This window comes from Nomascus leucogenys, chromosome 21 (genome assembly GCF_006542625.1).
Source record: "Nomascus leucogenys isolate Asia chromosome 21, Asia_NLE_v1, whole genome shotgun sequence".
NCBI classification, from domain to species: Eukaryota; Metazoa; Chordata; class Mammalia; order Primates; family Hylobatidae; genus Nomascus; species Nomascus leucogenys.
In genome coordinates this window covers 52,866,358-52,883,684 of record NC_044401.1, presented here as the reverse complement: position 1 = coordinate 52,883,684, position 17,327 = coordinate 52,866,358, and the positions used below count along the sequence as shown (strand labels likewise).

At 40.5% G+C, this 17,327-nt stretch overlaps 1 protein-coding gene across 2 annotated transcripts in view; it reads left to right on the top strand.

Moving 5' to 3' along the window:
* Nucleotides 1-17,327, top strand: part of PPARG (peroxisome proliferator activated receptor gamma) — an 85,310-nt gene that overhangs the window by 48,677 nt on the left and 19,306 nt on the right. Inside the window, exon 5 of one of the 2 annotated variants that reach the window (XM_003264989.3) lies at nucleotides 7,265-7,464. The exons of the other annotated variant lie outside the window; for it this stretch is intronic. Within the exon in view, the coding sequence (XP_003265037.1) occupies nucleotides 7,265-7,464 (200 nt within the window). The remainder of the gene's footprint in view (nucleotides 1-7,264; nucleotides 7,465-17,327) is intronic. 2 annotated transcript variants of the gene reach the window in all.

Below are 17,327 nucleotides of genomic sequence, written 5' to 3'. Positions count from 1 at the left end.
GATTAGAGAGGTCATACTAGGGACCACAGAATACAAGCTAAGGGAGAGGCACCGTCAGAGAGATCTGGAGAGCAGCTGGCAGAACGTTAGAGGACCCAGAACAGCAGGAACCAGGACAAGAAATTTTAGAAATAAGAGGGTGGGGATGGTCGCCGGAGTTAAAGGCTGGGAGAATACTGAAGAGCTCAAGTCTATTGAGAACTTAGAAGAGGCCATTAGTTCTGGCTGAGAGAAAAGCATTCAGGATTTTTACAAAGTTTCGGTAAATCCCAGTGAGCCCAAAGCTAGATTGCAGTAGATCGAGAAGTGAATAGAAAGTGACAAACACAGACGGAGTGAAAACAACTCTTTCAGTAAGTTCAGTGGTGGAGGAAAGATAGCTTAAAGAGGAGGCAATAGTAGAGTCAGAACCTTCAACCTGGGCCGAAAAGCCAGAGCCAGTACAGAGAGATACACTAGAGAAAGACTCATCTGTGTAATATATCCAGTCTCCCCTACCAGACATGTCCTTTCCATCCTTTCCCCCAGCCCCATCTGTGTAGCAGTGTTGCATCAACCAAGTGTTCAGTGAATGAATTAAAGGATGTCAGAAAGACCTCAGGGAATCAGAGATTGAGTTAGAAGGTGAGCTGGTGGTGTTTTGCTCGTCTTCATTTTTGAAAGAAACCTAAGAAAATGTTTAAATGTCCTCTACAAATAGTGTGAAAAATGGTACCTCTGCATAAAAATAATTTAATATTAGTGCTAAATTTGCTCCTTGTTTTACTTCAGAGGAACTACAAAAGGATAGTTATTAGATTGCCAAATCCTGTAGAACCTCCAGCAGGCACAAGTTGTTTTTTTTCCCTCAAGAAAGAGAAGTGAGCCAAGCATGGTGGTGCATGCCTGTGGTCCCAGCTACTCAGGAGGCTGAGGTGAGAGCATCCCTTGAACCCAGGTGTTCAAGGCTGCAGTGAGCCAAGATCATACTACTGTGCTCCAGCCCGGGCAAGAGAATGAGACCCTGTCTCTTTAAAAAAAAAAAAAAAAGAAAAGAAAAAGGAAGGAAGGAAGGGAGGGAGGGAGGGAGGAAAAAAGGAAAAAGGAAGGGAGGGAAAGAAGGAAGGAAAGAAAGAGAGGTGAGCCGGGTGTAGTGGCTCATACCTGCAATTCCAGCACTTTGGGAGACTGAGTCAGGAGGATCACTTGGGCCAGGAGTTTTGGCGAGATCCCATCTCTACCAAAAAATAAAATAAAAATTAGCTGGGCATGGTCATGCGCGTCTGTGGGTCCAGCCACTTGGGAGGCTGAGGCAGAATGATTGCTTGAGCCCAGAAGGTTGCAGTGAGCTATGATCATGCCACTACACTCCCACCTGGGTGATTGAGAAAGACCCTGTCTCTAAAAAAAAAAATTTTAAAGAGAGATGGGAAAACAACTTATTGGCAACAGCACGTGTTCTTTTTTATATGCAACAAACATATAAAAAGTAGAAAAATTGACTATAAGACATAGCCTTACTAATTTTCAAAAGCCTGATAATGATTGCAAATTCATCCCTTAGATGTGGAAAGACAAAAATAAGACTTATCTTATTTCATCCTTTTATTTTCTATTGATTTATTATTTTGAAAACCTGCTTTAATTAACCTTAGTAATTAAGTAGCATTTGTCTTTAATGCTCCTACAATTAGGTAGATGTTTTAAAAACATGCCGATTAATTGTTTCTTAGCATTATACCCAGATCCAAAAAGCAGGACATCTAACTATTCCATGTGCTTGGTGTTTGTGTGTTCAGCAATATCAGTACTAAATACACAATACAGAATCTATGACATGCTAGTAGTAGCTACATTCAGCTCAATAGAAGTGTGTTATATAAAGGAATGCTAATATGCTTTCCCAGAAGTTAATGAGTCTCTATCAAACCCAGTCTTCCTGAAGAGAGCCTATCAGTTCTGATATTGATAATTTTTTTTACCAAGATACCAGATTTCTCTGTAGGTGATGAATTTTTCCAAATAGGAAACTATGTGCCAGTGTTCTGGAAGTTGCTCTGTGTGACAGGTGCCAGATCTGTAGAACAGACAGAATGTATTTTTTTCGAGCCTCAAAAACTAGACAAATACTGCTTTTAAAAAGAGAGCAGAGCATGTTCTTGAGTACTATGTAGACATTTGTAGAACTTTAGAGCTAAATTTAGAGTTAGAGGAAGGAAACTTTAGAATCTTCTTTTCTAAGTTACTCATTCAGTAAATAAATCAGTTGAAGACCAGAGAAGTTCAGTAATTTTCTTAAAGCCACATAGCTAGTTTGTCACTGAGCTGAAACTAGAAATTAAACTTCCTGACTGCATTCAGTGCAGTATTCATTCCCTTGCTTTCCAGAGAGGCCAAAAGTTCTCACTCAGTGACTCACAGTAAGACATGAAGCATTTTCCTTTTAAGATTAATCAGCAGTGGTAGAAGATTTGGAAAAATACACTTGTATATGAGTACACTCAACCTTTATAGTTCTGACCCCCAATCCAGAATGTTCATCTTCTATTTCTAAGCTCTCACTTCAGTCTTGCAGGAAACACCTCCCAACCTCCATCGCTTTCCTCCTCTTGGTTGTCAGATTCTCCACATAAAGGGTAGAACCTGAGGCTCAAGAATTACTTAACTAAAAAACACCATCTCACAAACAACTTAAAGATGGAAAGATAGAAATAGAGATAGGCAGACAGATAGACACATAGATTAGGTTTTCAGATTCTGTTCTTTCTCTGTGGGAGAGAGGTCAGCGTGCCATGACTACCAACCTGGTCTAGAACCCACAGCAGCCATAGTTACCAAGACCACAGCAATAAAAGCTGTGTTTGTTAAGCATTGCCATGTGCCTAGCACTGTGTTAAACACTTCCTGTGCCTCCTCTCATCACCTCACATGAGGTAGATAGGTACGATTATGTGGGACTCAAAAGCAACGAAATAATAAAACTGGCTTTTTTCCCCTTAAAAAAGGTATGCGTGCCTCAGCTGAAAGACAAAAAAAAAAAAAAGTAGGCAAATAAAAATCCTTGTTTTCTGTACAATTTCAAATTTGTGTATGTTTTATGTGAATTTCATCTCACCAAATGGGATCGATTTTTCATTCCTTTTATGAACCTCTGGTGTATAAAAATGCTAAAAATCACCTATATAATTGGTTGCACTGGTAATTAAATGGAACCTAATTCGTAGCATGGGCATTTAACAATACAGATAATTTATTCACTAGAGTTAGCCTTTGGGGGGAACTTCAACTTATAAAAATACATTTTAGTGAGATTATAGCAGAGGGATATCACTTTAATATATCCTAATTCCAAAATGGTTTTTAGGGGTATTTTTTGGTTATATTTGTTAGGTGATAGAAAAGCAAGACTAGTAAATGTAGTAAGTGGCTATCTTTGGCTGTATATCCATTTAAATTAACTTTTTTGATTACCCACTAGGAAAAAATTGCTTTTATAGGTGTGTAAAGTTTTGCATATGTTTATAGCCTCTTACCTGTAAAAACTGAATCAGAGCTTAGGACCATGCCTGGCACACAATAGTCATTCAATAATTACTCCTTGAATAAAGAGACAGTATTGTGTGGTCTGTGAAATAACGAAAGTTCAGGAGCAGCAGAGAGTTGGTGATTCTAGTCGCCTCTATTTTGTTATAGGATAACTGATTTTCTCGGAGTTTTACGCCAGAATTCCTTCTTCTTTTAATATGCCTTCTTCCTTAGTGCTTTTCTCATGATCATTTTCCCAAACTTCCTAATGGACATAGTGTCTCATTTTCTGTCTGTTTTTAAACCTGATATTTTGGAGTTTAATCCATCAAACATTTATTGTTAATCTACTATGTGTATTTTGTTACACCTAGGAACAAAGATGAGAAAACCTGTTACTCATATAATTTATATTCGAGTAGAATAACTGATATAAACCAACGTCGTAGTATAGTAACAGTTTAATACATGAGCTAATGTATGCATACAACAGGAGCCCAGCATTTAGGAAGTTTTTTATAAACTGTCCCAAACCCCAGGTTTTTTATATACTCCTAATTGAGTGGATGGATGGCCCATCAAAATGTCCCAGGGAAGACATACAATGTCAGAAGTTACCGAGTGACTCTGGTATGCTCTGCCTCCCCTACCCTCCCCACTTCTCAGTTGGGAACTGCTGGTGAACAAGAAATGAACATAGTACAGCCATCCCTCTTTACTCCCTGGGATTGGCTCCAGGACCCACTCAGATACCAAAATTCCTAAATGTGCAAGTCTCTGATATAAAATGGCATAGTATTTGCATGTAACTTACACATACCTTCCTGTATACTTTAGATCATCTCTAGATGACTTATAATATCTAATACAGTATAAATACTGTATAAATAGTTCTTATGGCCAGGTGTCATGGCTCATGCCTGTAATCCCATCTCTTTGGGAGGTGGAGGCAGGAGGATCCCTTGAGCCCCAGGAGTTCGAGACCAGCCTGGGCAACATGGTGAAACCCTGTCTCTACAAAAAAATTAAAAATTAGCCAGGCGTGGTGGCACATACCTGTAGTCCTAGCTACTCAGGAGGCTGAGGTGGGAGAATCGATTGAGTCCAGGAGGTCGAGGCTGCAGTAAGCCATGATTGTGCCACTGCACTCCAGCCTGGGTGACAGAACGAGACCCTGTCTCAAAAAAAAAAAAAAGTTGTTATACTGTATTTTTTTATTTGTCTTACTTTTTAACATTGTTTTATTTATTTATTTTAGAGATAGAGTCTTGCTGTCACCCAGGCTAAAGTGTAGTGGCTCTATCACGACTCACTGCAGCCTCAAACTCCTGGGCTCAAGGGATCCTCCTACCTCAGCCTCCTGAGTAGCTGGGATTAGAGGCACACGCCACCATGCCCAGCTAATTATTTTTATTTTTATTTTTGTACAGACAGGGTCTCTCTAGGTTTCCCAGGCTGCTTTCAAATTCCTGGCCTCAGGCAATCCTTTCACTTTGGCCTCCCAAAGTGCTGGGATTACAGGTGTGAGCCACCACACCAGCCCATATTATTTTTTATTGGTTCTTTTTTCCAAATATATTCAATCCACAGCTGGTTGAATCTGCACATGTGGAACCTGCGGGTATGGAGGGCCAACCGCATAAGGAATTATATCTGAGCAAAGTGGTCAGGAGGTCACAGAGGATTTTGAAGGAATATGCTATCTGGGGTTTTCTTTCCATTGTATTTCAAAATACATCAGACAAGGACTTAATATGTGCCAGAAATTGTACTAAGTGCTGAGGATGCAATAATGAACAAGATTCCTGCCTTTGTGGAGATTATATGGCAAGGGAGGAAAGAAAACATTATAGATTAATTCCTGTGATCAGTGCTGTGAGATGAGGTCATATCCTGAGGGACCCAGACAAGCCTAGCGCCAGGGGCTGGGGTCACCAGTAGATAAAAATATGAACAACCATACCCCAGCCCCATGGAACAACACGGAAGGAAAATGGGGAAGAGTGAGTAGGGAAACAGGATTTTTGACCAAAAACTCCGAGTTTAAAGGTTTCTATATGAAGAGGCCATATACCAAGGATATATGCACTAAAAGTATCTAAATATAAGCTAATTCAATTTAAAGGAATCCCAACTGAGAGGTAAGATTTTCTTCCCCTCTAACTCCCAAGTCTGGTCTCTAAGGAGGCCCCTACAAAACAATAGTTGTATTAGTCAGCAATAAAATTTATTTAGGGTCAATGGAAATGAATTTATGAATTTGAGACTCAAGGGTACGTGTCAGTTTTTTCTTGGGAAAATCCAAGGTAATATTCACAGAGTGCTCAGATGGGAAAGTTATCATGTGCTGTCATGTCTCATGGTAGAAATGCTACCCTTAGCATTATAACATATAAAAGAACTATTTCTGGCTGGGCACAGTGGCTCATGCCTGTAACCCCAACACTTTGGGAGGCTGAGGTGGGTGAATCACTTGAGGTCAGGAGTTTGAGACCCGCCTGGACAACATGGTAAAATCCTGTCTCTACTAAAAATACAAAACTGAGCCAGGCATGGTGGCCCACCCCTTGTAATCCCAGCTACTCAGGAGGCTGAGGCAGGAGAATCGCTTGAACCCAGGAGGTGGAGGTTGCAGTGAGCTGGGATTGTGCCACTGCACTCCAGCCTGGGCGACAGAGCAAGACTCCATCTCAAAATATAAAATAAAATAAAATAAAAATCTCTTTGTTCTGGGATTCAGCAGAGACAGAGTCTTGCTAGAGATATAAACAAATATGACAGTCTCTGTGCTCGAGGAGCATATGGTCTAGTGAAGCTGATCACCATAAAAACACATGGCTGTGATACCACATCGTGAGTGTAAGAACAGAGCTATGTATGCATGGGGGAAAGTGGACATGATGGCCAGGTACCCTTATTATGGGAAACATAGAACCCAAAGTGTGCTCCCAAAGGAACATGATTCAAAATAATATTTTGCTGAACATATTGGTAAGAAGGAAAGAAAACATATCTGAGTTGAAAAGTTACAGTTTATTTTTTCCCCAAACTAGTCCCCACTAACCCCTCTTACATTTTCCTTGTTGCTTTTCTTTCTTTCATACTTCCTCACCCTACAGGCAGCCAGTTTGTCTTTCTGACAAACATCATTAAGTGGTAACTCTGGAGAGTCGGGAGATAACTATGGCTTCTCTCCACTACGTGTAAAAGTGCTCTCTGGACTAGTAAGATGTGATAAAGTACCATCCATATTTCTTTCTAACAGAGACAAACAGATCTTACAGACTCCCTGAGAACAAAGCCTGTGTCTGTACAACTTTGAATTCTGCACAGTTTCATATTTTAATTCGTGAAACGTGTTGATCCTTCTAAGTGCCTGACCTTAGGTCAAGTGCTGGGGATACAAAGAAGGTGACCTTTGAATTGGGTCTTGAGGGATGAATAGGAGTTGGTTCTCAATTATTTCACGTTTAAGTCGACATACTTTCCTCCCTTTGCTAAACTCATGAATTCTTTCACTTTCTCAGCAGGATTATGCATTAACTTTTAAAAATGAAAGTGAACAGTTTAATTTTTACTGATGGTCTGTGCTACTTTTGTGAAATAAAAACATGAGCAAAGTGGTAGACAGAAACCAGAACTCGAGAGCAGTGGAGGAGGAGGGCTTCTACTGTGTGGGAACGAGGGCTGGGAGAGCACAGTGTGTGTTCAGAGCAGTAGTAATCCAATGATTCATCCTGTCATTCCTCTTCCTCTATAGCCATCAGGTTTGGGCGGATGCCACAGGCCGAGAAGGAGAAGCTGTTGGCGGAGATCTCCAGTGATATCGACCAGCTGAACCCAGAGTCCGCTGACCTCCGGGCCCTGGCAAAACATTTGTATGACTCATACATAAAGTCCTTCCCGCTGACCAAAGCAAAGGCGAGGGCGATCTTGACAGGAAAGACAACAGACAAATCAGTTAGTTCTCTTCTGCTGTCTTCATTGGGGGAGGCGGGGAGTTGTTTTGGGTTTTTGTTTCTTTGAGTAAATGGTTTACTGCACTACAAATGCACATGCAGAATATTGTTCAACTGTTGGCTGTTAACATATTGCAGGCTGAGTCTGAAACGCAGGAAGTGTTTTCAGATAGCATAAGTCAACATTATTTTGAAGAGGGAGAAAAGTCCATGAAGTCTTTGAGAATAGTGTAAGAATGTATTGGTCATCCTAACTTTAATGAATGAACTTAAGCCCCCTCAGCCTATCACCCTCTTTTAGGATCCATCTCCTTTCTTGGCATCAAAATAACTGGCCACAGCAATACTCATTCAAGCAGCCTTGCTTTCTTCTGGGAAGAACCCAACCTAGGTTTAGAAAAGGTATTGAATCCCACTATTTCACCTTTCAGGAGAACTACCAGAGTTACCTCTTCTTTTTTTTTTTTTTTTTTTTTTTTTTTTAGATGTCGTCTCACTTTGTCGCCCAGGCTGGAGTGCAGTGGCACAATCTCGGCTCACCACAACCTCCCCCTCCCAGGTTAAAGCGATTATCATGCCTCAGCATCCCGAGTAGCTGGGATTACAGGCGTGCACCACCATGCCCGGCTAATTTTTGTATTTTTAGTAGAGATGGGGTTTCACTATGTTGATCAGGCTCGTCTAGAGTTACCTCTTATGAAGTTCAACATGAGGCATAAAAATAGATTCTAGATATTATGTTACCTTTCTTTCCTTGTAGCATTCTTGATTATTCTGGGGCAACTAGAAGCTCTATCCTTTTATTACATATGTGAATTTTATCTTCTGCAAGGCTCTGAGCTGCCTGGGCCACTCCAGTGGACTCTCCAACATCTGTTCCCTCACTGAGCAGCACTGTTTAGAAAACGCAGAATGGGTTGTAATTGTTACTGAGTTAGGTTTTCCAAGCAGCAGAGCTCTTCCCTGACTGGAAACTGAGAAAACAACATGGAATTATAGAATAAAATTGTACCTGAATTATAATCCCAATTCTGCCATCAGCTTGGATGACCTGGATCATGTCTCTGTACCTCAGTTTTTTTGTTGTTGTTTTTTTGAGACAGAGTCTTGCTCTGTTGCCAGGCTGGAATGCAGTGGTGTGATCTCGGCTCACTGCAACCTCTGCCTCCCTGGTTCAAGCAATTCTCCTGCCTCAGCCTCCCAAGTAGCTGGGACTACAGGCGCACGCCACCACGCCCAGCTAATTTTTTTGTATTTTTAGTAGAGATGGGTTTTCACCATGTTGGCCAGGATGGTCTTGATCTCCTGACCTCGTGATCTGCCCACCTCTGCCTCCCAAAGTGCTGGGATTACAGGCATGAGCCACCGCGCCTGGCTTTGTAGCTCAGTATTTAATGACAGAGTTTGGCTTTGATTCTGATGTCTGCACAATGCTCCTAGGGCTGTAAGAACTGCAGAACACACTGAGAAGACACCGTCCCAGCCATGGAAAGCCCTTCTATGCAGTCATTTATTTTCACATGAACACCTCCCAGAGAGCTATGCAATTACTTGATAGATATGTGTAACTTTTCCCCTATTTAGATATATTGTTGGGAAAATCTCATTAACTTTTCATGTATTTTGATGACTATCTCAAGATGGTAGTTCTTCTGTTTAGCGAAACCATTTAGCAAGAATAGAATCAGTTAATAGAAAAAGGAAACTTATGGCATAAAGCCATACGGTAATAAGGACAATGAGTTTTCTGATTTGAAAATAGGTCTTTGATACCTCAACAATAATATACCTGGATTCAATTCTTTACAGTATAAAAAAAAACCTTGCACATTTATTAGGTTCGCGCCACATGCACCTGACTACTGCTATTATTATCGTCTTTATTTTAGAGATGAGGAAAATAAAGTCCAGAGAGGTTAAACATTTTGCCCTAAGACCCCACAGCAAGTGTGTAGAAGACCTAGGACTATAATGCAGGTTTTCTGGCCTCTAGTTCAGAGCATTCGTAGCATGCTAGCCCCTCAGTAGCACAGTACTTTAGGAAGCTAGTCTTTCCCACTTGCTGGTAGTGAGCCAGGGAGACATAATAACACTAAGAAAGCTTCACTCTGAGAAAACTTTCTATGATTGTTTTTTCTCAATTTTTAGAACAGTAGGAATTCTTTACCTCATCTGCTATCCCAACATATTCACAATTGGAAAATTTTTGTGCTGTTTCAGTTCTTTACAAATTACAAAAGTCCTTAACTAGGACTGCTGGCTTTTACATGCACAGGACTGCACAACACTGGTGATCATAAAGCTCATTCGTTCAGTGAGAAAATTGGCCATAGCAAATCAAAAATAAATGAAGACCTCTGCATAGCTGATTGGACTACAGAAAATAAACCATTCATATCCAGGAAGAAAAAATTAAAAGGATTGCTGAAAAGGAAAGAGCCCTAAAGCAAACTATCTACAGTTTTGGTTAGTTTTCTTTTCTTTTTTTTTTTTTTTTTTTTTTTTTTTTTTTTTTTGAGGTGGAGTCTTGCTCTGTTGCCCGGGTGGGAGTGTCTTGTTATATTGGCCAGGCTGGCCTTGAACTCTGGGCTCAAGCAGTCCTCCCACCTCAGCCTCCCAAAGAGCTGGTATTACAGGTGTGAGCCACCAGCCATGGTTAGTTTTCATCAACTGCTTTCTCACCTTTTCATCCTCCAATTCATACCTGCAATCCTTATTAGAAATCCTGTCAACGTAATAGTACCAGAAAGTCAGGCAAAAGACTGAAAAAAAAAAAAAAAGCCTCGGTGGTCAAGAACCTAAAATTACACTACTGGTGTCCAACGTGCTCTTATCTGTGTTACTGGAGGACACCCTCAAGATACCTCACTCCAGTTGACTCCTTGGCTCTAAATCTTTGAGTTAAAAAATAAGGCGGTTCTTTATGGAATAAACAGGTATTAAGTTATTTAAAGGAGAGGGCTGCAAAATGCTTGATTATGGGCTTTTCAAGTTCAGAGGCCAAGCGTTTGTCATTTTCTTCCAGTAACTAGGACTGTGTCTTGCCCCTAATAGTTACTCAGACTATATTTGCCTAATTGAATTAAACACGGTTGCCTGTGCCCTTTGAAATTCCGGACTTTCAACAGAGGGCCTCTAGCCCAATATTTGCTTACCAAACTGGACATCATTGATGATCTGGATTCAGGCAGGGTCTGGAAAAAGAGAGACTGGGCCAAATTAAAATAATCCATTCACTGATGACACAAAACTAAACTACAATTGTTTGGCACCCTCTCTTCTCCTTATCTTGCAAAATCAAATTAAGCACTAGTGGAAAGAAACGGTTCAGAGAGGAATATGGGAAAGAAAAAAAAAACCAAAATGTGATTTCCAATGAGACTAGAGATTTGTTCTTTATCTACATGGTCATGTTATTCATTTGATAGCATCTATCTCAGGGGTATTATGTTATCTCTTGGCCAGGACTCATGAAAGTTAAGATTTGCATTGATAGGAAAAGTTTTGCAGAAATGTGGACTCTTGAGAGGGTGGGAGGTATATAAAAGTGGCTATGGCTGTGCAGCAGAGCAATTTGCATTTCTTATACACCCTGCTTGAGACTGATGTCATTAGTGTTGGTTAGGCCAAGGCTAGGGGAGGCTACTCAGAATAGTGGGTGACCAATTACCCAGAACCTTTGGAAAAGGAAATGACTTGATTGAAGAGGCCATTCTTTAAATGTATCTTACTGCTCAATTTCACCATTGCCTATTATAGAATGCACGCTGCCCACTCAGCATTTGCCTCTAGGCAGACCAAGACTCCTTCCCCTCCCCATCTAAACTTCCTTCTCCTGTATCTTATTCCCTAGGGCCACTTGCACCTTTCAAAATGGATAAATTAAATTCCCCTGCTCCCCTTCTACCAATTGTAACATCATATCCTTGGTGTATGATGCCCTACTTTTCATTGTTTTGCCTAAATAAGAGTATGCTTGGGAATTTTAGGCTTAGGGCCGGGAAAAGATGGGATATGGAATCGTCAGCTGTAGATTGCCGGACAAGAAATTTTAGGAGCAATAGACCTTTTAACCACCCTCAATAGGATGGAACTGACTGTCCCCACAGCCTATTTCCCTTTCAGTGGCTTGTTCCAGCCAAGGCCCCTTATTTAAGAGATCTTTCTGCACTCTGAAAACCATGCATATGCCAGAACTAGGTGCTCTGTTTCATGAAGGCAGTTTGATAACTGAATGGACTTTGGAAGTGCCCAGTGTTTGACTATTACCCTGGTGCGATGATCACACTGGGTGTATCATTGTCACATGATCCCATGTTTGTTGATGAGAATAAACAGTGGTTTTCAAAAACCATTTTCAGTGCCATGGTTTGTCATAAAACAATAAATAGAAAAACGCTTGATGTGCCTGCCAACTTTTCACCCCCTATCTAAGAGATGGCAAAGCTCTGGCTGCACTCTATCTGCAAATAAGGAATAAAACTTTTTATTTGTGCTATATTGGACTTTGGGTTCCAAAGCATCACATTGTTTATGGTAGCTACATGTCGAGTCACTGTTTTTATAATTATAAGAGCAAACTGGTGCCATTGGAAAAAATGGTCTTTCTAAATAGTGTGTGAAATATGAAACTAGTGAAGAATAAAATCAATATGGAAATGTAAACTTCTATGAAAACATTTCCTTACTTAAATTTTCCCAAAATTTAAGTTTGTGCATTCTGAAATTTGCAATGGCCATCAAACCCAGTGTCTCAAAGCTATTGGAAAGATATCTGTCCTTTTAAATCCTACACTTACAGCTAAACAACATATGGGCTTTTTTCCCTTTATCTCTGGAAAAGCCCGACTGAGCTGGAATTTGCTCCCCGAAGGAAAGACATCAAGCAGAATCCTCAGAGAAAGGGGCTTAGGGACCCCAGTAGAAATAAAATCAGGATAGTAGTGCCAATTCATTTCTGGGGCTGCTGGAGAAGTTAGGCTTCTGGGATCATTCATCCATGTATCAATATTAATAAATTCGTCTATTGCCAGGAGTGTCAAGAATAGCTAATGATGTAAAAGATCTGAACCAGTGTGTTCTTTCAGAGAATAAGTTAAAAATAATATTTTATAGAGTTAAAAAGAAAAGCACTTGGATTTTTTTTTTCCAATGGCTGGACTCAGTTGGCCAATACCCTTGTTTGCCCGCTGAGTAACTCTTTGGCTGGCAATTGATTTTTTTAAGAGCTGTGGTTGTGTGCTAGTTCATTAGAGTGTGAATAATTCTTCATATTAAGTTTTCATTTGTTTGTCTTAAATCGCTAAACCCTGCAGGAAAGCAGAATATCTTTGACAGCTTTCAAACTTCATTTCTATCACACACAGCACTCCACCAGCACCTCTAGGAAACAGTGGTTCAAAAGGCACTGCCCCAAGACCCCAGCATGTAAGAGCGTTAGTTTAAAATCTCCAGTTCATCCTAGAGTAGTCATTTTAAAAGGAAAAAAAGAAGTGGGGAAGTCCTATAGAAAGCAATAGAAAGGGAAAAGTTGTCAACCCAGAATCGGGGCTTAGGTTCTAGTTCTCGGTTTGCTATAAATGGCACTTTGACTTTGGAATGTCTCTGGCTTCCGTTTATTCATTAGTCAGAGAATGATGGGGCAGATTACTTCTGAAGACCCCTTATGTCCTCTAAATCTCATGGTTCTCAACAAGAGGGAAACAGGAACAACAGGGGCAGAAACCAACAAGAGGCTGAGGAAACCAAACCAAAGAGTTTTGGATTGTAGCTAACTGAGGAGAACCATGTGTGTCAAAGGTGATGAAAGTCAGATGTATAAAAAGGAAGAAGGAAACAAAATGAAAACGATGAGCCCTAAGAATTCAGTGTTTTTCCCTGGTAAAACTAAGAACATCAGGAAAGCCACACTCAATGAGGCCCACATTTTTCCAAGCCAGTTTTTACACTTGTTACCTCAAGTGATTGTTTGAGAGAGGGTAGAAGGGTTGACTACACTCACTCAATCTGCCAAATTAGAAAAGTCACCCAGAATACCCTATGCTTTTTGAGTGATTTTGATCTTTATCTCCCTTAGCTTGCTATTTTGTTACTCAAAAGGAGTGTAAACTTAGAGCATTCATGTATAATACCTTTCATAACTCATGTTAAAATGCTGATGTTATTGGATTTCTCATTAACACTACTGTTCTATTTCTCCATTCAAAAAGGTAAAAAAAAAATTAATTACTCTATTTTCATCATTAATCCCATTTACTCCATTGTCTTTGTATTCTACATAGGAAGCATGCCATAGATCTATCATTGAATTTACTCATCTATATAAAACAGTACTTTTAATCCCATCCTGAAAATCAAAATATATTTTTGAGAATCAAAATATATCAAAATTGAAAATCAAAATGTGTCAAAATATTGAAAATTGAAATATATCAAAATTAATTATATTTGATGTATCCCTCAAAAAATTGATTTCTCCTTACAGAAATCGTTTTGCTTTCCTGGAAAAACACTGGGTTCAAGTGCAGCTTTCTTCATTCCATTCTGGTCTGTCCAGTATATGAAAAGCACAAGCACACAATGACCAGTGACAGATTCACCATGAAGCTAATGAAGCTTCATGGGGCCTTTCCGTTGTGCAGAGCTCCTTCCAGTGCTTGGGGAAGGGCCCAAGCAATTTTATTCTCATAATTCGTAATATTTTCCTTAGAGAGGCCCCACTACTGTGTATATTTTATGCCCCACAAAACCTGAATTCACCCCATCATTTCCCAGTTGTAATTAAGCTTTCTTTCCTGTTAAGGAGGGACGCTTACCCAGCCCTTTGATGTAGGGTCTGAAGATAAATACACTGTTAGCCCCAAACTAGAAGTGTAAAATCATTAAGACAAAATTTGAGAATGATACGGCTCCTATAATGGCAATCTTTGGGTGATACTGTCCAAGCTGATGGAAAGTGTAAGGACTCCACTTTGCTTTGTAAAAAATACAAAAACACAGCCATGGAAGTGCAGTACATTTTGTATGGAACCACATTGTACCAAATGTCATGTTAAATTAATGATTCAAGATAAAATGCAGACCAAATTTGACCAGGGTTTTAAGAGGTTCTCTCTCCATAAAGCAGGCTGGCCACGATCTTCTCACTAGGTTTGAGGGTAAGGAGGTCCCCTGTGAAATATGAAAAGTGAACTGTCTGCTATCTAAGAATTGGTGAATTGGTTGCAAAGAAAGGCAGACCACGCCCACCCAGGGATCACTCTTGCAGTTTGACAGATCTACCTGGAGGCTGTAAGAATCTATGCAGCCTTCAGAAATGCAGTGAAAACAGTATAATCAGATATGACTAGTGAAAAAAAAAAATGACTAGTGTCATTTGCATGTCAACACCCAGAATTCTCTGTCAATTTACCTCTTCTTCAGAAGGCAGAAAGGATTGAAAAAGCTGAAATGGGGCCGGGCACAGTGGCTCATGCCTGTAATCCCATCACTTTGTGAGGCAGAGGTGAGTGGATCACCTGAGGCCGGGAGTTCAAGACCAGCCTATCCAACATGGTGAAACCCCATCTCTACTAAAAAAAAAAAAAAAAAAAAAAAAAATAGCCGGGTGTGGTGGTGGGTGCCTATAATCCCAGCTACTCTGGAGGCTGAGGAGAATCGCTTGAACCCGGGAGGTGAAGGTTGCAGTGAGCCTAGATCGCGCCATTGCACTCCAGCCTGGGCAACAGGAGCAAAACTGCATCTCAAAAAAAAAAAAAAAAACTGAAATGGTTTGGCATGATGATGGGGTGCTGATTCCTTTCTCTGTCCTTGAGTATTTACTGCCAGGAAATCCTGACCAACATCAATTGCCAAGGGGTTAAAGTCACATTGTTGTTAAATTGGGAGAGAAAATTAGCAGGATTCTGTGCCCTCTGTTCAACTATTACAGAGTTTCGAAAACAGGAACCTGGAACTTTATATGAGGGGACAGGGGAAGTAAAGGGGAAGAGTGACAAGGGTGATTTATCAGGGCATAGTTCCAGATAAATCACTTACATGGAGGTGAAAGAATTTCATGCATATGTTCTGTGCCAAGAAGCCAAATGGTTGAGCAGAAGCTCATCTGAAAGTTGAAGTGGGCAGTTCTGGGTACAGTCTTTCCACATGTGAAAAGGTGATGATTTTATATTCATGTTATTTGTACTCCTGCATGTGCAGTTGGTCTTTTCAGGTGTCCAGACCATCATTTCTCGTGACATTAAAGAAAGTCAATAAAGGCTAGTTGTGGTGGCTTACACCTGTAATCCTAGCACGCACTTAGGGAGGCCAAAGCAGGACGATCGCTTGAGCCCAGGAGTTAAAGACCAGCCCGGGCAACATAGCAAGACCTCATCTCAAAAATGAAATAATTTTTTTTTAGAAAAAGAAAGTCAATATTTCATTAATATAAATTGTAATACACTATAAAATGCCTGGAGGACAAGAAACACGTTTTCTCTAGGTTCTGTGGAAGCATCATTATCCATTCAAATTTTTCTCATAATTAGAACCTGACGTTCTGGAAAAATACAGTAAATTTTCATTGATGTTACTTGCTCTGTCCCCCTTGTATTCCTCCCATTAATAATATTAATCCTGAAAAGAAAAAAAAGAAAAAGGAAAAAACCACCCAAGCAAAATGCTTAAGACATACGGTAAGGACAGTTTGGTCCCAATTTCCTTGAAAAATTAGAGCCACCAAGTAAACCTGTTTGGGGGTCCTCACATCTGTCCTCTTTTGGAGTTTGCTAAGTAGTACAGTTGAAGTGAATTTTTTGGTAACAAAAGTAAAAACTTCCAGAATAACTCCAGTAAAGGGTGTTGATGTGACGTAGAAGTTTGGAAAGATATTTAACATCTGAGAGTCCTTAATGTTGGTGTTATTTCCTCCACTTTAGAACAAACTTAATCTTTTGATGAAAATCATAGAGTTCCATAGATATGAGTAGAATCTCCAACCAGTGCCTCTTGAAGCCAGCTGCCACGGCCACTCATGCACCTTCTCTCTGCCCTTTCAGGAGAGAATTCTCAGCATCTCTGCTCAAAACAGTCTTTACTTTTAGTCCATCAGAGACTTCATGTTTGTCGTGCATGCACACTCACACCTCTCCACACATATGCCCACTCCCCACACACATCCTGCTTCTGAGAAATGCAACTAGAATTTCCTCTGGAGAAGAGATGGAAACCCCTGATTGAGAAATTTAAGGCCTAGGAAAGGTAAATGACTTTTCTTAAGTCACAGCTCACCACAGAACCAAAGCTGGAACCTAGATACCGTCAGCTCTTCTTCCAGTGCTTTCAGGTATACAAGTATTTGAACAGGATTCAAGGTTTAACTCCTTATGTGTCATTCAGTGTATCCGGTGTAAGTAAAATGTTGCCCCTTAGTCAGAACAGCCTTGAGAATTTCTCAATGACTACAAACCTTGGTTAGTTCTATGCAAGGGAATTAAGAGAGAGAGAATGTCATGACCAAACGACTTAACTTTTGAAGGCAGCCTATTGCAAACTTGAATAATTGGGGCATGTATTTTATTGATTGACCTATAAGGACAGATTTTTCTTTTTTTTTTGAGTCGGAGTCTTGCTCTGTCGCCCAGACTGGAGTGCAGTGGCGCAATCTCGGCTCACTGCAAGCTCCGCCTCCCGGGTTCACGCCATTCTCCTGCCTCAGCCTCTCCGAGTAGCTGGGACTACAGGCACCCGCCATCACGCCCGGCAAATTTTTTGTATTTTTAGTAAAGACCGGGTTTCACCGTGGTCTCGATTTCCTGACCTCGTGATCTGCCCGCCTCGGCCTCCCAAAGTGCTGGGATTACAAGCGTGAGCCATCACGCCCAG